The 16,035-nt window shown below is 41.6% G+C and overlaps 1 protein-coding gene across 6 annotated transcripts in view; it reads right to left on the bottom strand.

Moving 5' to 3' along the window:
- LOC311359602 (uncharacterized protein) overlaps positions 1 to 16,035 on the bottom strand; it is a 174,366-nt gene that overhangs the window by 70,565 nt on the left and 87,766 nt on the right. For 3 of the 6 annotated variants that reach the window (XM_084479652.1, XM_084479653.1, XM_084479654.1), the window contains exons 14-15: positions 5,737 to 5,798; positions 5,441 to 5,501 (exon numbers count right to left, since the gene is read on the bottom strand). In XM_084479652.1, coding sequence (XP_084335778.1) covers positions 5,441 to 5,501; positions 5,737 to 5,798 — 123 coding nt within the window. Of the gene's footprint in view, positions 1 to 608; positions 635 to 841; positions 918 to 1,041; positions 1,131 to 1,861; positions 1,899 to 2,028; positions 2,809 to 2,894; positions 2,921 to 3,127; positions 3,204 to 3,327; positions 3,417 to 4,352; positions 5,071 to 5,207; positions 5,234 to 5,440; positions 5,502 to 5,736; positions 5,799 to 16,035 lie in introns of those variants that run through there. The other 3 variants (XR_014638261.1, XR_014638260.1, XM_084479656.1) reach the window with 3 other exon arrangements.

Below are 16,035 nucleotides of genomic sequence, written 5' to 3'. Positions count from 1 at the left end.
ACCAGTTCCTGGTTTCCACTCTGAATTAGCCTCTACACAGAAGAACATCTTGACAGACTGAATACGTGTAGGGAGACGGCTGCCATTATCGTGGTCAAACAAGGACAGAAGTCTTTCTACCCTTTGTCCCTGCTCTGTGTTGTCATGACGACTCGCTGAGCTATGTTATAAACGCCACTGAGCTGACGTTATGCTGGCCACATCACCCCAGCTATGAGAGTAGTGTCTTATATACATGGATAGCTCCATTCTATAATATCATATCTAGATGACGTTGTTCAGTAGGTCTGCCACTCTGGTCCCTCAGCTAGGTAGGCTCTGACTCTCTGGTACAATTAGATGAAAGGTTTTAAATCACAGCGATATCATTTGACTTGGTGTGAGTCAATAACCCTTGCAAATCACTGGATATTAATAAATTATCTGTTACTCATTAACAAAGTGAAACATGTGGAATAAGAACTTACCAGTTAAGTTTTCCTCCTCCTTTTCTTTCCTCTTCTGTTCCTGTGTTTTCTTTTTCTATTAAAAAAAATGTAAATAAAATATCAACATTTGGTTCATTGCAAGGTCATCATTTAATGTATCAAACCTGTGATAACACTTACCTTATCATGTCTTAGATCAGCCAATTCTATATAGAGATAAACAATACAGCAACATGTCAGGACAGCAGCCACTATCATTCAGCATAACTGAGATACATTTTAGAGTTTAATGGAACCATATGATTATAACTGATAGTGAATATTTAATAGAATCATAGCAACAATGTGTCTGAATTAGTTCATATTGTCATTAGTTACATAACTGCAGCTGTAACATAATGAACACAACTCACCTGCATCAGGCTGTGTTTCCCTGGAGGGAGCTGGAGGGCTGGATGTGGGGCTGCTGGATGTCTCTAGACCTGCAGGCTGTGGTGTAACAAGGTGTGACTGTAACTTTCAAGTGTAATAATAATAACAATAATAATAACAAAGACGAAATAGCAGTTTATTATTAATGACACAGAGACCACAAATAATGGGCTGAACGTACGGGCTCCGTAGAGAGGTGAGGTGAAGATGAGGGACCAGAGAGGAGAGGTGTGGATGAGAGACCAGATGTCTCTTCTCCAGCAGCTCCACCTGGACGGTTATAGAGTAGATAAAGTTAGTCTTACATTACAAACAAGACCTGTAGCTGCTGCTGCAGAGTAGCTAGCTAGCCACCACAAGCGCTCTGCCGCGGGTTTCTGAAGCGTCTCAAGCGGTTCTGTACACTAGTGGCTGCTCTGTCTCGGTGCTTGGGGTCTAGTCTGTCCTTTGTGGCAAATGCATTGAGACGACCGAGCGATCAGAGAGAGAGAGTTAGCGACTTTCCACATGTGACTATGTCCGGTTTTCAAAATAAAGGGTTAACACAGGGTATATACAAAGACTGCAGGGCCTACACAAAATCAAGCATTTTTAAATGTTTATAATTTTAGAGAATTAAAATCCTACATTACATTAAAATGACACATTGCTCTTTAAGTTCTGACAATGAGAAAAATGAAAATTCCATCTATACTCTATACAGGATTTGTATTGTATCATTTTAGAGAATTTCAAAATTAGAGTCCCACATTTGTACATTGAAATTACTTTATGTCTGACACAAACAATATGCTCTATTTGGTCTGAACGTGGCAGATATATTTGACATCAGGAGAACTCTGGCTATACACCTAGCCAAAATCAAGTATTTTACTGCATAATTTGAATCACAGCGATATCATTTGACTTGGGAGGGAGTCAGTAGCCCTTACCAACTACTGGATATTAATAAATGATCAGTTACTCATTTACAAAGAGAAACATGTGGAATAAAAACTTACCATTTAACTCCATGTTCGGTTCCTGTGTTTTCTTTTTCTATAAAATAAAAATGTAAATAAAATATCAACATCAGGTTCATTACAAGGTCATCATCTAATAACTCCACCACTGCCAGCTAGGGTCACACATATTATTGTGTTCTGTATCAAACAGTTATAACACTTACCGGCAGAAGTCGACCAAACGATGCTATATAGAGATAAACAATACAGTAACATGTCAGGACAGCAGTCAATATCATTCAGCATGACCCTGATACATGTTAGTTTAATGTAACATGATACATGTTAGTTGAATGTAACCATGATACATGTTAGAGTTGAATGTAACCCTTACCTTCCAGGACTATGATTGATATTATGAAACATATCCATCCTATTATTATGAACTGCTCCATATATTCTAATCATGTAGAATCAGTTGAACCAGTTCCTGGTTTCCACTCTGAATTAGCCTCTACACGGAAGAACATCTTGACAGACTGAATACGTGTAGGGAGACGGCTGCCATTATCGTGGTCAAACAAGGACAGAAGTCTTTCTACCCTTTGTCCCTGCTCTGTGTTGTCATGACGACTCGCTGAGCTATGTTATAAACGCCACTGAGCTGACGTTATGCTGGCCACATCACCCCAGCTATGAGAGTAGTGTCTTATATACATGGATAGCTCCATTCTATAATATCATATCTAGATGACGTTGTTCAGTAGGTCTGCCACTCTGGTCCCTCAGCTAGGTAGGCTCTGACTCTCTGGTACAATTAGATGAAAGGTTTTAAATCACAGCGATATCATTTGACTTGGTGTGAGTCAATAACCCTTGCAAATCACTGGATATTAATAAATTATCTGTTACTCATTAACAAAGTGAAACATGTGGAATAAGAACTTACCAGTTAAGTTTTCCTCCTCCTTTTCTTTCCTCTTCTGTTCCTGTGTTTTCTTTTTCTATTAAAAAAAATGTAAATAAAATATCAACATTTGGTTCATTGCAAGGTCATCATTTAATGTATCAAACCTGTGATAACACTTACCTTATCATGTCTTAGATCAGCCAATTCTATATAGAGATAAACAATACAGCAACATGTCAGGACAGCAGCCACTATCATTCAGCATAACTGAGATACATTTTAGAGTTTAATGGAACCATATGATTATAACTGATAGTGAATATTTAATAGAATCATAGCAACAATGTGTCTGAATTAGTTCATATTGTCATTAGTTACATAACTGCAGCTGTAACATAATGAACACAACTCACCTGCATCAGGCTGTGTTTCCCTGGAGGGAGCTGGAGGGCTGGATGTGGGGCTGCTGGATGTCTCTAGACCTGCAGGCTGTGGTGTAACAAGGTGTGACTGTAACTTTCAAGTGTAATAATAATAACAATAATAATAACAAAGACGAAATAGCAGTTTATTATTAATGACACAGAGACCACAAATAATGGGCTGAACGTACGGGCTCCGTAGAGAGGTGAGGTGAAGATGAGGGACCAGAGAGGAGAGGTGTGGATGAGAGACCAGATGTCTCTTCTCCAGCAGCTCCACCTGGACGGTTATAGAGTAGATAAAGTTAGTCTTACATTACAAACAAGACCTGTAGCTGCTGCTGCAGAGTAGCTAGCTAGCCACCACAAGCGCTCTGCCGCGGGTTTCTGAAGCGTCTCCAGCGGTTCTGTACACTAGTGGCTGCTCTGTCTCGGTGCTTGGGGTCTAGTCTGTCCTTTGTGGCAAATGCATTGAGACGACCGAGCGATCAGAGAGAGAGTGTTAGCGACTTTCCACATGTGACTATGTCCGGTTTTCAAAATAAAGGGTTAACACAGGGTATATACAAAGACTGCAGGGCCTACACAAAATCAAGCATTTTTAAATGTTTATAATTTTAGAGAATTAAAATCCTACATTACATTAAAATGACACATTGCTCTTTAAGTTCTGACAATGAGAAAAATGAAAATTCCATCTATACTCTATACAGGATTTGTATTGTATCATTTTAGAGAATTTCAAAATTAGAGTCCCACATTTGTACATTGAAATTACTTTATGTCTGACACAAACAATATGCTCTATTTGGTCTGAACGTGGCAGATATATTTGACATCAGGAGAACTCTGACTATACACCTAGCCAAAATCAAGTATTTTACTGCATAATTTGAATCACAGCGATATCATTTGACTTGGGAGGGAGTCAGTAGCCCTTACCAACTACTGGATATTAATAAATGATCAGTTACTCATTTACAAAGAGAAACATGTGGAATAAAAACTTACCATTTAACTCCATGTTCGGTTCCTGTGTTTTCTTTTTCTATAAAATAAAAATGTAAATAAAATATCAACATCAGGTTCATTACAAGGTCATCATCTAATAACTCCACCACTGCCAGCTAGGGTCACACATATTATTGTGTTCTGTATCAAACAGTTATAACACTTACCGGCAGAAGTCGACCAAACGATGCTATATAGAGATAAACAATACAGTAACATGTCAGGACAGCAGTCAATATCATTCAGCATGACCCTGATACATGTTAGTTTAATGTAACATGATACATGTTAGTTGAATGTAACCATGATACATGTTAGAGTTGAATGTAACCCTTACCTTCCAGGACTATGATTGATATTATGAAACATATCCATCCTATTATTATGAACTGCTCCATATATTCTAATCATGTAGAATCAGTTGAACCAGTTCCTGGTTTCCACTCTGAATTAGCCTCTACACGGAAGAACATCTTGACAGACTGAATACGTGTAGGGAGACGGCTGCCATTATCGTGGTCAAACAAGGACAGAAGTCTTTCTACCCTTTGTCCCTGCTCTGTGTTGTCATGACGACTCGCTGAGCTATGTTATAAACGCCACTGAGCTGACATTATGCTGGCCACATCGCCCCAGCTATGAGAGTAGTGTCTTATATACATGGATAGCTCCATTCTATAATCTAATATCTAGATGATGTTGTTCAGTAGGTCTGCCTCTCTGGTCCCTCTGCTAGGTAGGCTCTGACTCTCTGGTACAATTAGATGAAATGTTTTTAATCACAGTGATATCATTTGACTTGGTGTGAGTCAGTAACCCTTGCAAATCACTGGATATTAATAAATGATCTGTTACTCATTTACAAAGTGAAGCATGTGGAATAAGAACTTACCAGCTGACTCCCACCACCTTTTCGGTGTTTCCTTTTGCAATAAAATAAAAATGTAAATAAAATATCAACATTGGGTTCATTACAAGGTCATCATCTAATAACTCCACCACTGCCAGCTAGGGTCACACATATTATTGTGTTCTGTATCAAACCAGTAATAACACTAACCTCCTGAAGACTTTGTTTAGCCAATTCTATAAAGAGATAAACAATACAGTCACGTGTCAGGACAGCAGCCACTATCATTCAGCATAACCAAGATACATTTTAGAGTTTAATGGAACCATATGATTATAACTGATCATGAATATTTGATAGAATTATAGCAACGATGTGTCTGGATTAGTTCATATTGTCATTAGTTACATAACTGCAGCTGTAACACAATCAACACAACTCACCTTCATCAGGCTGTGTTTCACTGGAGGGAGCTGGAGGGCTGGATGTCTCTAGACCTGCAGGCTGTGTTCAAACATACAGTTCATCCATACTGTTACACCACTGCATTAAGTCCTTCATTCTACTACATATAAGTTAGCACTGTACAAATACACTTTATATAATTTGACTAAGACATTCAATTAATTAGTAACAAGGTGTAACTAACATTTAACAATAATAATAACAACAATAATAAAGACAAAATAGCAGTTTATTATTAATGACACAAAGACCACAAATAATGGGCTGAACGTACAGGCTCCAGAGAGGGGTGAGGTGTGGATGAGGGACCAGATGTCCCTTCTCCAGCAGCTCCACCTGGACGGTTATAGAGTAGTTAAAGTTAGCCTTACATTACAAACAAGACCTGTAGCTGCTGCTGCAGAGTAGCTAGCTAGCCACCACAAGCGCTCTGCCGCGGGTTTCTGAAGCGTCTCAAGCGGTTCTGTACACTAGTGGCTGCTCTGTCTCTGTGCTTGGGGTCTAGTCTGTCCTTTGTGGCAAATGCATTGAGACGACCGAGCGATCAGAGAGAGAGAGTTAGCGACTTTCCACATGTGACTATGTCCGGATTTCAAAATAAAGGGTTAACACAGGGTATATACAAAGACTGCAGGGCCTACACAAAATCAAGCATTTTTAAATGTTTATAATTTTAGAGAATTAAAATCCTACATTACATTAAAATGACACATTGCTCTTTAAGTTCTGACAATGAGAAAAATGAAAATTCCATCTATACACTATACAGGATTTGTATTGTATCATTTTAGAGAATTTCAAAATTAGAGTCCCACATTTGTACATTGAAATGACTTTATGTCTGACACAAACAATATGCTCTATTTGGTCTGGACGTGGCAGATATATTTGACATCAGGAGTACTCTGACTATACACCTAGCCAAAATCAAGTATTTTACTGCATAATTTGAATCACAGCGATATCATTTGACTTGGGAGGGAGTCAGTAGCCCTTACCAACTACTGGATATTAATAAATGATCAGTTACTCATTTACAAAGAGAAACATGTGGAATAAAAACTTACCATTTGACTCCATGTTCGGTTCCTGTGTTTTCTTTTTCTATAAAATAAAAATGTAAATAAAATATCAACATCAGGTTCATTACAAGGTCATCATCTAATAACTCCACCACTGCCAGCTAGGGTCACACATATTATTGTGTTCTGTATCAAACAGTTATAACACTTACCGGCAGAAGTCGACCAAACGATGCTATATAGAGATAAACAATACAGTAACATGTCAGGACAGCAGTCAATATCATTCAGCATGACCCTGATACATGTTAGTTTAATGTAACATGATACATGTTAGTTGAATGTAACCATGATACATGTTAGAGTTGAATGTAACCCTTACCTTCCAGGACTATGATTGATTCCACTCTGAATTAGCCTCTACACGGAAGAACATCTTGACAGACTGAATACGTGTAGGGAGACGGCTGCCATTATCATGGTCAAACAAGGACAGAAGTCTTTCTACCCTTTGTCCCTGCTCTGTGTTGTCATGACGACTCGCTGAGCTATGTTATAAACGCCACTGAGCTGACGTTATGCTGGCCACATCGCCCCAGCTATGAGAGTAGTGTCTTATATACATGGATAGCTCCATTCTATAATCTAATATCTAGATGATGTTGTTCAGTAGGTCTGCCACTCTGGTCCCTCTGCTAGGTAGTCTCTGACTCTCTGGTACAATTAGATTTAATGTTTTTAATCACAGCGATACAATTTGACTTGGTGTGAGTCAGTAACCCTTGCAAATCACTGGATATTAATAAATGATATGTTACTCATTAACACAGTTAAACATTTGGAATAAGAACTTACCAGTTAACCCCATATCCAGTTTAAATTTTTCAGTTTTCTATAAGATAAAAATGTAAATAAAATATCAACATTGGGTTCAAAATAAGGTCATCACCTAATAACTAGTATAGAATTACCAAAAAAGTATTACCAAAACTCCACAACAATGTATGCTTTCCAACCAGAGATAAAAACACACTTGACCAAGTACATACAAATATACAGAGGGCATATGAAGCTGCACCATCCTCACACCTCGGATTATCAGATCATATCTCCTTGACACTGATTCCATCTTATGAACCAGTTGTCTGTAGAACCAAACCAGCTGTGAAGACAGTACAGGTATGGAGTGAGGAAGCTGTTACATCACTACAGGACTGCTTTGAGAGCACAGTATGGGAGGTATTTTCACAGGGAGCCAACTTGGAGGAGTACACCTCTAACGTCCTAGACTACATTCAGTTTTGCACCGAGACAGTACTGCACACCAGAACCATCAAGGTGTTCCCTAATCAGAAACCCTGGTTTGACGGTAATGTGAGGTTGCTGCTCAGGGCGAGAGATACTGGCTTCAGGTCTGGTGACTTGCTGGCCTATAGAACTGCCTGACGAGACCTAAAAAAGGGCATTAAAGAGGCCAAAGGCAAGTACAGAGCATTGAGGGTCACTTTGAAAACAAGGACCCCAGGAGCACGTGGAGAGGCATCAAAACTCTAAATGACTACAAATATAAGACCACACTGGTTAGCGAGGACAGGGACCTCCCAGACACCCTAAACCACTTTTTCGCCCGCTTTGACAAGCAGCACAGTGGGGTGACAGTGGAGCGTCAGGTGACAGGGCCAGAGGAGGAGCAGACACTCACTCTTCAGCACCAGGTGAGGTCCCCCTTGAGAAGGATTGACACCAACAAGGCTACTGGCCCTGATGGGTGTCGGGCCGTATACTGAGGTCATGTGCCGACCAGTTAGCAGGAGTTTCTACAGACATCTTCAACCTCTCCCTGCAACAAGCTGCAGTTCCCACCTGCCTTAAGACCACTACCATCGTCCCTATCCCCCAAAAATCTGGCATTACCTGCCTCAATGACTAGCGCCCAGTCGCCCTCACCCCAGTAATCATGAAGTGCTTTGAGCGGATGATACTGACGTACATCAGAGACCGCATCCCTGTGGACCTGGACAGTCACCAGTTTGCCTAAAAAGCAAACAGATCCACAGAGGACACTGTCTCCATCGCAATCCACACAGCCCTGTCCCACCTGGAGTACCTGAACACATATGTAAGGATGCTCTTTGTGGACTTCAGCTCTGCCTTCAACACCATAATCCCCCATAAACTGGTCCTCAAACTCATTCATCTTGGTCTCCCCACCTCACTCTGCTCATGGATCCTGGACTTTGTTTCAAACAGACCGCAGAATGTCAGAGTAGGGGATCTGACATCCTCAACCATAACCTTGAACACCGGTGCGCCCCAGGGGTGTGTACTCAGCCCAGCCCTCTACACCCTCTTCACCCATGACTGCGTACCCATCCATTCATCCAACACCATAATCAAATCCGCTGTGGTGGGGCTCATTAGAGACAACACCAAGTGCCATTATAGGCAGGAGGTCCAACACATGGCAGAGTGGTGTGTGGATAACAACCTGGTCCTAAACACCACCAAAACAAATGAGATCCTTGTGGACTTTAGGAGGTCCAAGAGGACCACGCAGACCCCACTTACCACCAATGGGGAAGAAGTGGAGAGGGTGGACTCTGTTAAGTTCCTGGGGACGTACATCACCAAGGACCTAACATGGGCTACTAACATCTCCAACCTTGTGAAGAGGGCCCAGAAGAGGCTCTTCTTTCTAGGGAAGCTCAAACAGGCTGGTTTATCCACACACCTGCTCATTCCCTTTTATAGGAGCACATTTGAGAGCATCCTCTGCCAGGGCTGCAGTGTGTGGTATGCAGGCTGCACAGCGGAGAGCAGGAGGGACTTGGCCAGGGTGGTTAGGTCAGCTAAAAGGATCATACCTGGACTCTGTGTGTGGTGACCGCCTGAAGAGGAAGGCAAGGTCAATAAGCACAGATCAAACTCACCCTGGACACACCTTGTTTGTCCCCCTACCATCAGGGAAGAGGTACCGCACACTGCGGGCCCGCACCACAAGAGCTGTAGCCTCCATCACCCCCTCAACCCCGTAACAAAGACCTAAGGACAACTCTCCTCCAGGAGCAATAGCTTCCAACACCCACAACCCCGCCCGCCCCGCCCCTCCACACACACACACACACAACAGACTGGACTTGATGGGCACAATATGTACAGGGTGTGTGTGTGTGTGTGTGTTTTATCCAAATATCACTATTAATATATTTTTTAAACACTTCTGTCATTTGGTCTTTGTCTTTGTGTCTTTTTGTATTTTGTGTAGTTTAGACATTTCAACTCTAACTGCTGCTACAGAGTCCCAACCTGTATTTCATTGTGTAGTACAATGACAATCAAACTCCTTGAACATTCACACATATTATTGTGTTCTGTATCAAACAGAAATAACACTTACCTCATTATATTGATCAGCCAATCCTATATAGAGATAAACAATATAGTAACATGTCAGGACAGCAGTCACTATCATTCAGCATAACCCTGATACATGTTAGTCTAATGTAACCATGATACATGTTAGTTCAATCTAGCCACAATACATGTCAGTAGTTTAATGTTATCATGATACATGATAGAGTTTAATGTAAAGATATGCATCCTATTATTATGACCTGCTCCATAAATTCTATCTAAGTTATCTGTTACTCATTTACAAAGTGAAACATGTGGAATAAGAACTTACCCTTTAACTTCTCCTCCTGTTCCTGTGTTTTCTTTTCCTATAAAATAAAAATGTAAATACAATTTCAACATTGGGTTCATTACAAGGTCATCATCTAATAACTCCACCACTGCCAGCTAGAGTCACACATATTATTGTGTTCTGTATCAAACAGTAAAAACACTTACCTCCTCGAGACGATAATACATGTCTATAGAGATAAACAATACAGTCACATGTCAGGACAGCAGTCACTATCATTAGTTAGTTTAATGTCACCATGATACTTACGTACTGCCCTTTATGCCTACTGACATGTAGGGCAGCAACAAAGGATCTCCCCTCCTGTCTGTTTTGGGTCACCATGATACCTGTTATTTAAATCTATAGATTTAAATAACAGGTATCATGATTATAACCATGATACATAGTTTACATAGTTAGTTTAATCTAACCATGATACGTGTTAGTTGAATAAGTTTAATTATGTAACCCTTACCTCCCAGGACTATGATTGATATTATTAAACGTATCTATCCTATTATTATGAACTGCTCCATATATTCTAATCATGTAGAATCAGTTGAACCAGTTCCTGGTTTCCACTCTGAATCAGCCTCTACACAGAAGAACATCTTGACAGACTGAATACGTGTAGGGAGTTGGCTGCCATTATCGTGGTCAAACAAGGACAGAAGTCTTTCTACCCTTTGTCCCTGCTCTGTGTTGTCATGACGACTCAGTGAGCTACGTTATAAACGCCACTGAGCTGACGTTATGCTGGCCACATCGCCCCAGCTATGAGAGTAGTGTCTTATATACATGGATAGCTCCATTCTATAATCTAATATCTAGATGATGTTGTTCAGTAGGTCTGCCACTCTGGTCCCTCTGCTAGGTAGGCTCTGACTCTCTGGTACAATTAGATTAAATATTTTGAATCACAGCGATATCATTTGACTTGGTGTGAGTCAGTAACCCTTGCAAATCACTGGATATTAATAAATGATCTGTTACTTGTTTACAAAGTGAAGCATGTGGAATAAGAACTTACCGTGACAGTTCTTGTACTGATCCAGTGTTTCCTTTTTCAATCAAATAAAAATGTGAATCAAATATGAACATTGGGTTCATTACAAGGTCATCATCAGTGGTGGATTAAGGTGGTCATTGGCCCCTAGGCTACTATTTGTGTGAGGCCCCCTTACTGATCACGCAGAAAAAAATCTATTTCGTGCCATGTGTAAAAGCGTGCTAGGAATATTACATGGCCCTCACACACACACTTGGGGAGCACTGGCACACACACACATTGAGACGGCCTTCACTAAAACACCAATGATACAGAAACAAGTGTGAATTCCCCATAGCTGCTGCAACCACGTATTTCTGTTCACCGACTGACCGACAGAGAACTCCTTAATGAGGCTGGTGAAATCCAATTTGTGCAGAATATCTCTTTCAATGGACGGATCAGAGACGGGTGATTCAGTCTGTTTTGGCCCATCGTGGATCTCAGTCTATCTTTAACTGGCGCCAATTTTGAAAAAGAGCGCTCCCCGCTGGCATTGGTCACAGGCAAAGTCATGAATAGTCAGAGTGCTATATCCACCAATGGAAACACTGCTTTTCTCTTTTTCTCTGTTCAGACATTCTGCCTCTTTGCTGTCCAGCAGACGTGACGTATTCCTTTACAACCAAACAGACTTTATGAACCTGGTCACATGACATGGCCCACACATCTACCCAATCAGCTGCTTCACTTTTTAATGGTTCTTGTTATGGGCCAATAGGGGCCAAGTCTTTTTTTATTTCAAGTCAAATTGAAAATAGTCTGACCAACCCAGGGCCCCTTGCACATCTGGGCCCCTAGGCTCAGCCGAGGCTAGCCTTTGTGTTAATCCGCCTCTGGTCATCATCTAATAACTCCACCACTGCCAGCTAGGGCCACACATATTATTGTGTTCTGTATCAAAACAGTAATAATACTTACCGCCTCACGTATTAGATTAGCCAATTCTATAGAGATAAACAATACAGCAACATGTCAGGACAGCAGTCACTATCATTCAGCATAACCCTGATACATGTTAGTTGAATGTCACATGATACATGTTAGTTGAATGTAACCATGATACATGCTAGTTGAATGTAACCATGATTCATGTTAGAGTTTAATGTCATCACGATACACGTTAGTTTAATGTAACATGATACATCTTAGTTTATTGTATCTATTATACATGTTAGTTTAATGTAATCATGAAACATGTTAGAGTTGAATGTAACCCTTACCTCCCAGGACTATGATCGATATTATGAAACGTATCCATCCTATTATTATGAACTGCTCCATATATTCTAATCATGTAGAATCAGTTGAATCAGTTCCTGGTTTCCACTCTGAATTAGCCTCTACACAGAAGAACATCTTGACAGACTGAATACGTGTAGGAAGACGGCCGCCATTATCGTGGTCAAACAAGGACAGAAGTCTTTCTATCCTTTGTCCCTGCTCTGTGTTGTCATGACGACTCAGTGAGCTACGTTATAAACGCCACTGAGCTGATGTTATGCTGGCCACATCGCCCCAGCTATGAGAGTAGTGTCTTATATACATGGATAGCTCCATTCTATAATCTAATATCTAGATGATGTTGTTCAGTAGGTCTGCCACTCTGGTCCCTCTGCTAGGTAGGCTCTCACTCTCTGATAGATTTAATGTTTTTAATCACAGCGATAAAATTTGAGTCAGTAACCCTTCCAAATCACTGAATATTAACAAATGATCTGTTACTCATTGACACAGTAAAACATGTGGAATAAGAACTTACCAGTTAACTCCCTATCCAGTTCCAGTTTTTCCTTTTTCTATAAGATAAAAATGTAAATAAAATATCAACATTGGGTTCATTACAAGGTCATCATCTAATAACTAGTATAGAATTACCCAAGAAAGTATTACCAAAACTCCACAACAATGTCAACTTTCAAACCAGAGATAAAAACACACTGGACTAAGTATATACAAATATACAGAGGGCATATGAAGCTGCACCATCCCCACACCTCGGATTATCAGATCATATCTCCTTGACACTGATTCCATCTTATAAACCAGTTGTCTGTAGAACCAAACCAGCTGTGAAGACAGTACAGGTATGGAGTGAGGAAGCTGTTACATCACTACAGGACTGTTTTGAGAGCACAGTATGGGAGGTATTTTCACAGGGAGCCAACTTGGAGGAGTACACCTCTAACGTCCTGGACTACATTCAGTTTTGCACTGAGACAGTACTGCGCACCAGAACCATCAAGGTGTTCCCTAATCAGAAACCCTGGTTTGACGGTAATGCGAGGTTGCTGCTCAGGGCGAGAGATACTGCCTTCAGGTCGGGTGACATGCTGACCTATAGAACTGCCCGACGAGACCTAAAAAAGGGCATTAAAGAGGCCAAAGGCAAGTACAGACAGAGCATTGCGGGTCACTTTGAAAACAAAGACCCCAGGAGCATGTGGAGAGGCATCAAAACTCTAACTGACTACAAATATAAGACCACACTGGTTAGCGAGGACAGGGACCTCCCAGACACCCTAAACCGCTTTTTCGCCCGCTTTGACAAGCAGCACAGTGGGGTGACAGTGGAGCGTCAGGTGACAGGGCCAGAGGAGGAGCAGACTCTCACTCTTCAGCACCACCAGGTGAGGTCCCCTTTGAGAAGGATTGACACCAACAAGGCTACTGGCCCTGATGGGTGTCGGGCCGTATACTGAGGTCATGTGCCGACCAGTTAGCAGGAGTTTCTACAGACATCTTCAACCTCTCCCTGCAACAAGCTGCAGTTCCCACCTGCCTTAAGACCACTACCATCGTCCCTATCCCCCAAAAATCTGCCATTACCTGTCTCAATGACTAGCGCCCAGTCGCCCTCACCCCAGTAATCATGAAGTGCTTTGAGGAGATGATACTGACGCACATCAGAGGGACCGCATCCCTGTGGACCTGGACAGCCAGCAGTTTGCCGATAAGGCAAACAGATCCACAGAGGACACTGTCTCCATCGCAAGCCACACAGCCCTGTCCCACAGAGTACATGAACACATATGTAAGGATGCTCTTTGTGGACTTCAGCTCTGCCTTCAAAACCATAATCCCCCATAAACTGGTCCTCCAACTCATTCATCTTGGTCTCCCCACCTCACTCTGCTCATGGATCCTGGACTTTGTTTCAAACAGACTGCAGAATGTCAGAGTAGGGGATCTGACATCCTCAACTATAACCTTGAACACCGGTGCGCCCCAGGGGTGTGTACTCAGCCCAGCCCTCTACACCCTCTTCACCCATGACTGCGTACCCATCCATTCATCCAACACCATAATCAAATCCGCTGTGGTGGGGCTCATTAGAGTTAACACCAAGTGCCATTATAGGCAGGAGGTCCAACACATGGCAGAGTGGTGTGTGGATAACAACCTGGTCCTAAACACCACCAAAACAAATGAGATCCTTGTGGACTTTAGGAGGTCCAAGAGGACCACGCAGACCCCACTTACCACCAATGGGGAAGAAGTGGAGAGGGTGGACTCTGTTAAGTTCCTGGGGACGTACATCACCAAGGACCTAACATGGGCTACTAACATCTCCAACCTTGTGAAGAGGGCCCAGAAGAGGCTCTTCTTTCTAGGGAAGCTCAAACAGGCTGGTTTATCCACACACCTGCTCATTAACTTTTATAGGAGCACATTTGAGAGCATCCTCTGCCAGGGCTGCAGTGTGTGGTATGCAGGCTGCACAGCGGAGAGCGGGAGGGACTTGGCCAGGGTGGTTAGGTCAGCTAAAAGGATCATAGGAGCTGAGCTCCCAGACCTGGACTCTGTGTGTGGTGACCGGCATGGTCAATGAGCACAAATCAAACTCACCCTGGACACACCTTGTTTGTCCCCCTACCATCAGGGAAGAGGTACCGCACACTGCGGGCCCGCATCGCAAGAGCTGTAGCCTCCATCACCCCCTCAACCCCCTAACAAAGACCTAAGGACAACTCTCCTCCAGGAGCAGTAGCTTCCAACACCCACAACCCCGCCCGCCCCGCCCCTCCACACACACACAACAGACTGGACTTGATGGGCACAATATGTACAGGGTGATATGTGTGTGTGTGTGTGTGTGTGTGTGTGTGTGTGTGTGTGTGTGTGTGTGTGTGTGTACTATGAGTATTGTGCACTTTACTGTGGCCTCCACTGAAATCTTTATGCACTTTACAACTGCGGTTCATTTTTAATCTACATGTCACTATTCATATCTTTTTTAACCACTTCTGTCATTTGGTCTTTGTCTTTGTGTCATTGTCTTATTGTGTCTTTTTGTGTTTTGTGTCATTTAGACATTTCAACTCTAACTGCTGCTAGAGTGCCAACCTGTATTTCGTTGTGTACTACAATGACAATTAAACTCCTTGAACCTTCACACATGTTATTGTGTTCTGTATCAAACCAGTAATAACACTTACCTCCTGAAGTAGAGCACGCAAGTCTATATAGAGATAAACAATACAGTAACATGTCAGGACAGCAGTCACTATCATTCAGTATAACCCTGATACATGTTAGTTTAATGTAACCATGAAACATGTTAGTTTAATGTAACTATGACACATGTTAGTTTAATTAAACTTTAATGTAACCCTTACCTCCCAGGACTATGGTTGATAATATGAAAGATATGCATCCTATTATTATGAACTGCTCCGTATATTCTATCTAAGGTATCTGTTACTCATTTACAAAGTGAAACATGTGGAATAAGAACTTACCCTTTAACTTCCTCCTCTGTTCCGTTGTTTTCTTTTTCTATAAAATAAAAATGTAAATAAAATATGAACATTG

Source organism: Micromesistius poutassou (assembly GCF_964030765.1).
Source record: "Micromesistius poutassou genome assembly, chromosome: 15".
Classification (NCBI taxonomy): domain Eukaryota; kingdom Metazoa; phylum Chordata; class Actinopteri; order Gadiformes; family Gadidae; genus Micromesistius; species Micromesistius poutassou.
Note: the sequence above shows the minus strand (reverse complement) of the source record. Positions and strands in the feature narration are given on the sequence as shown.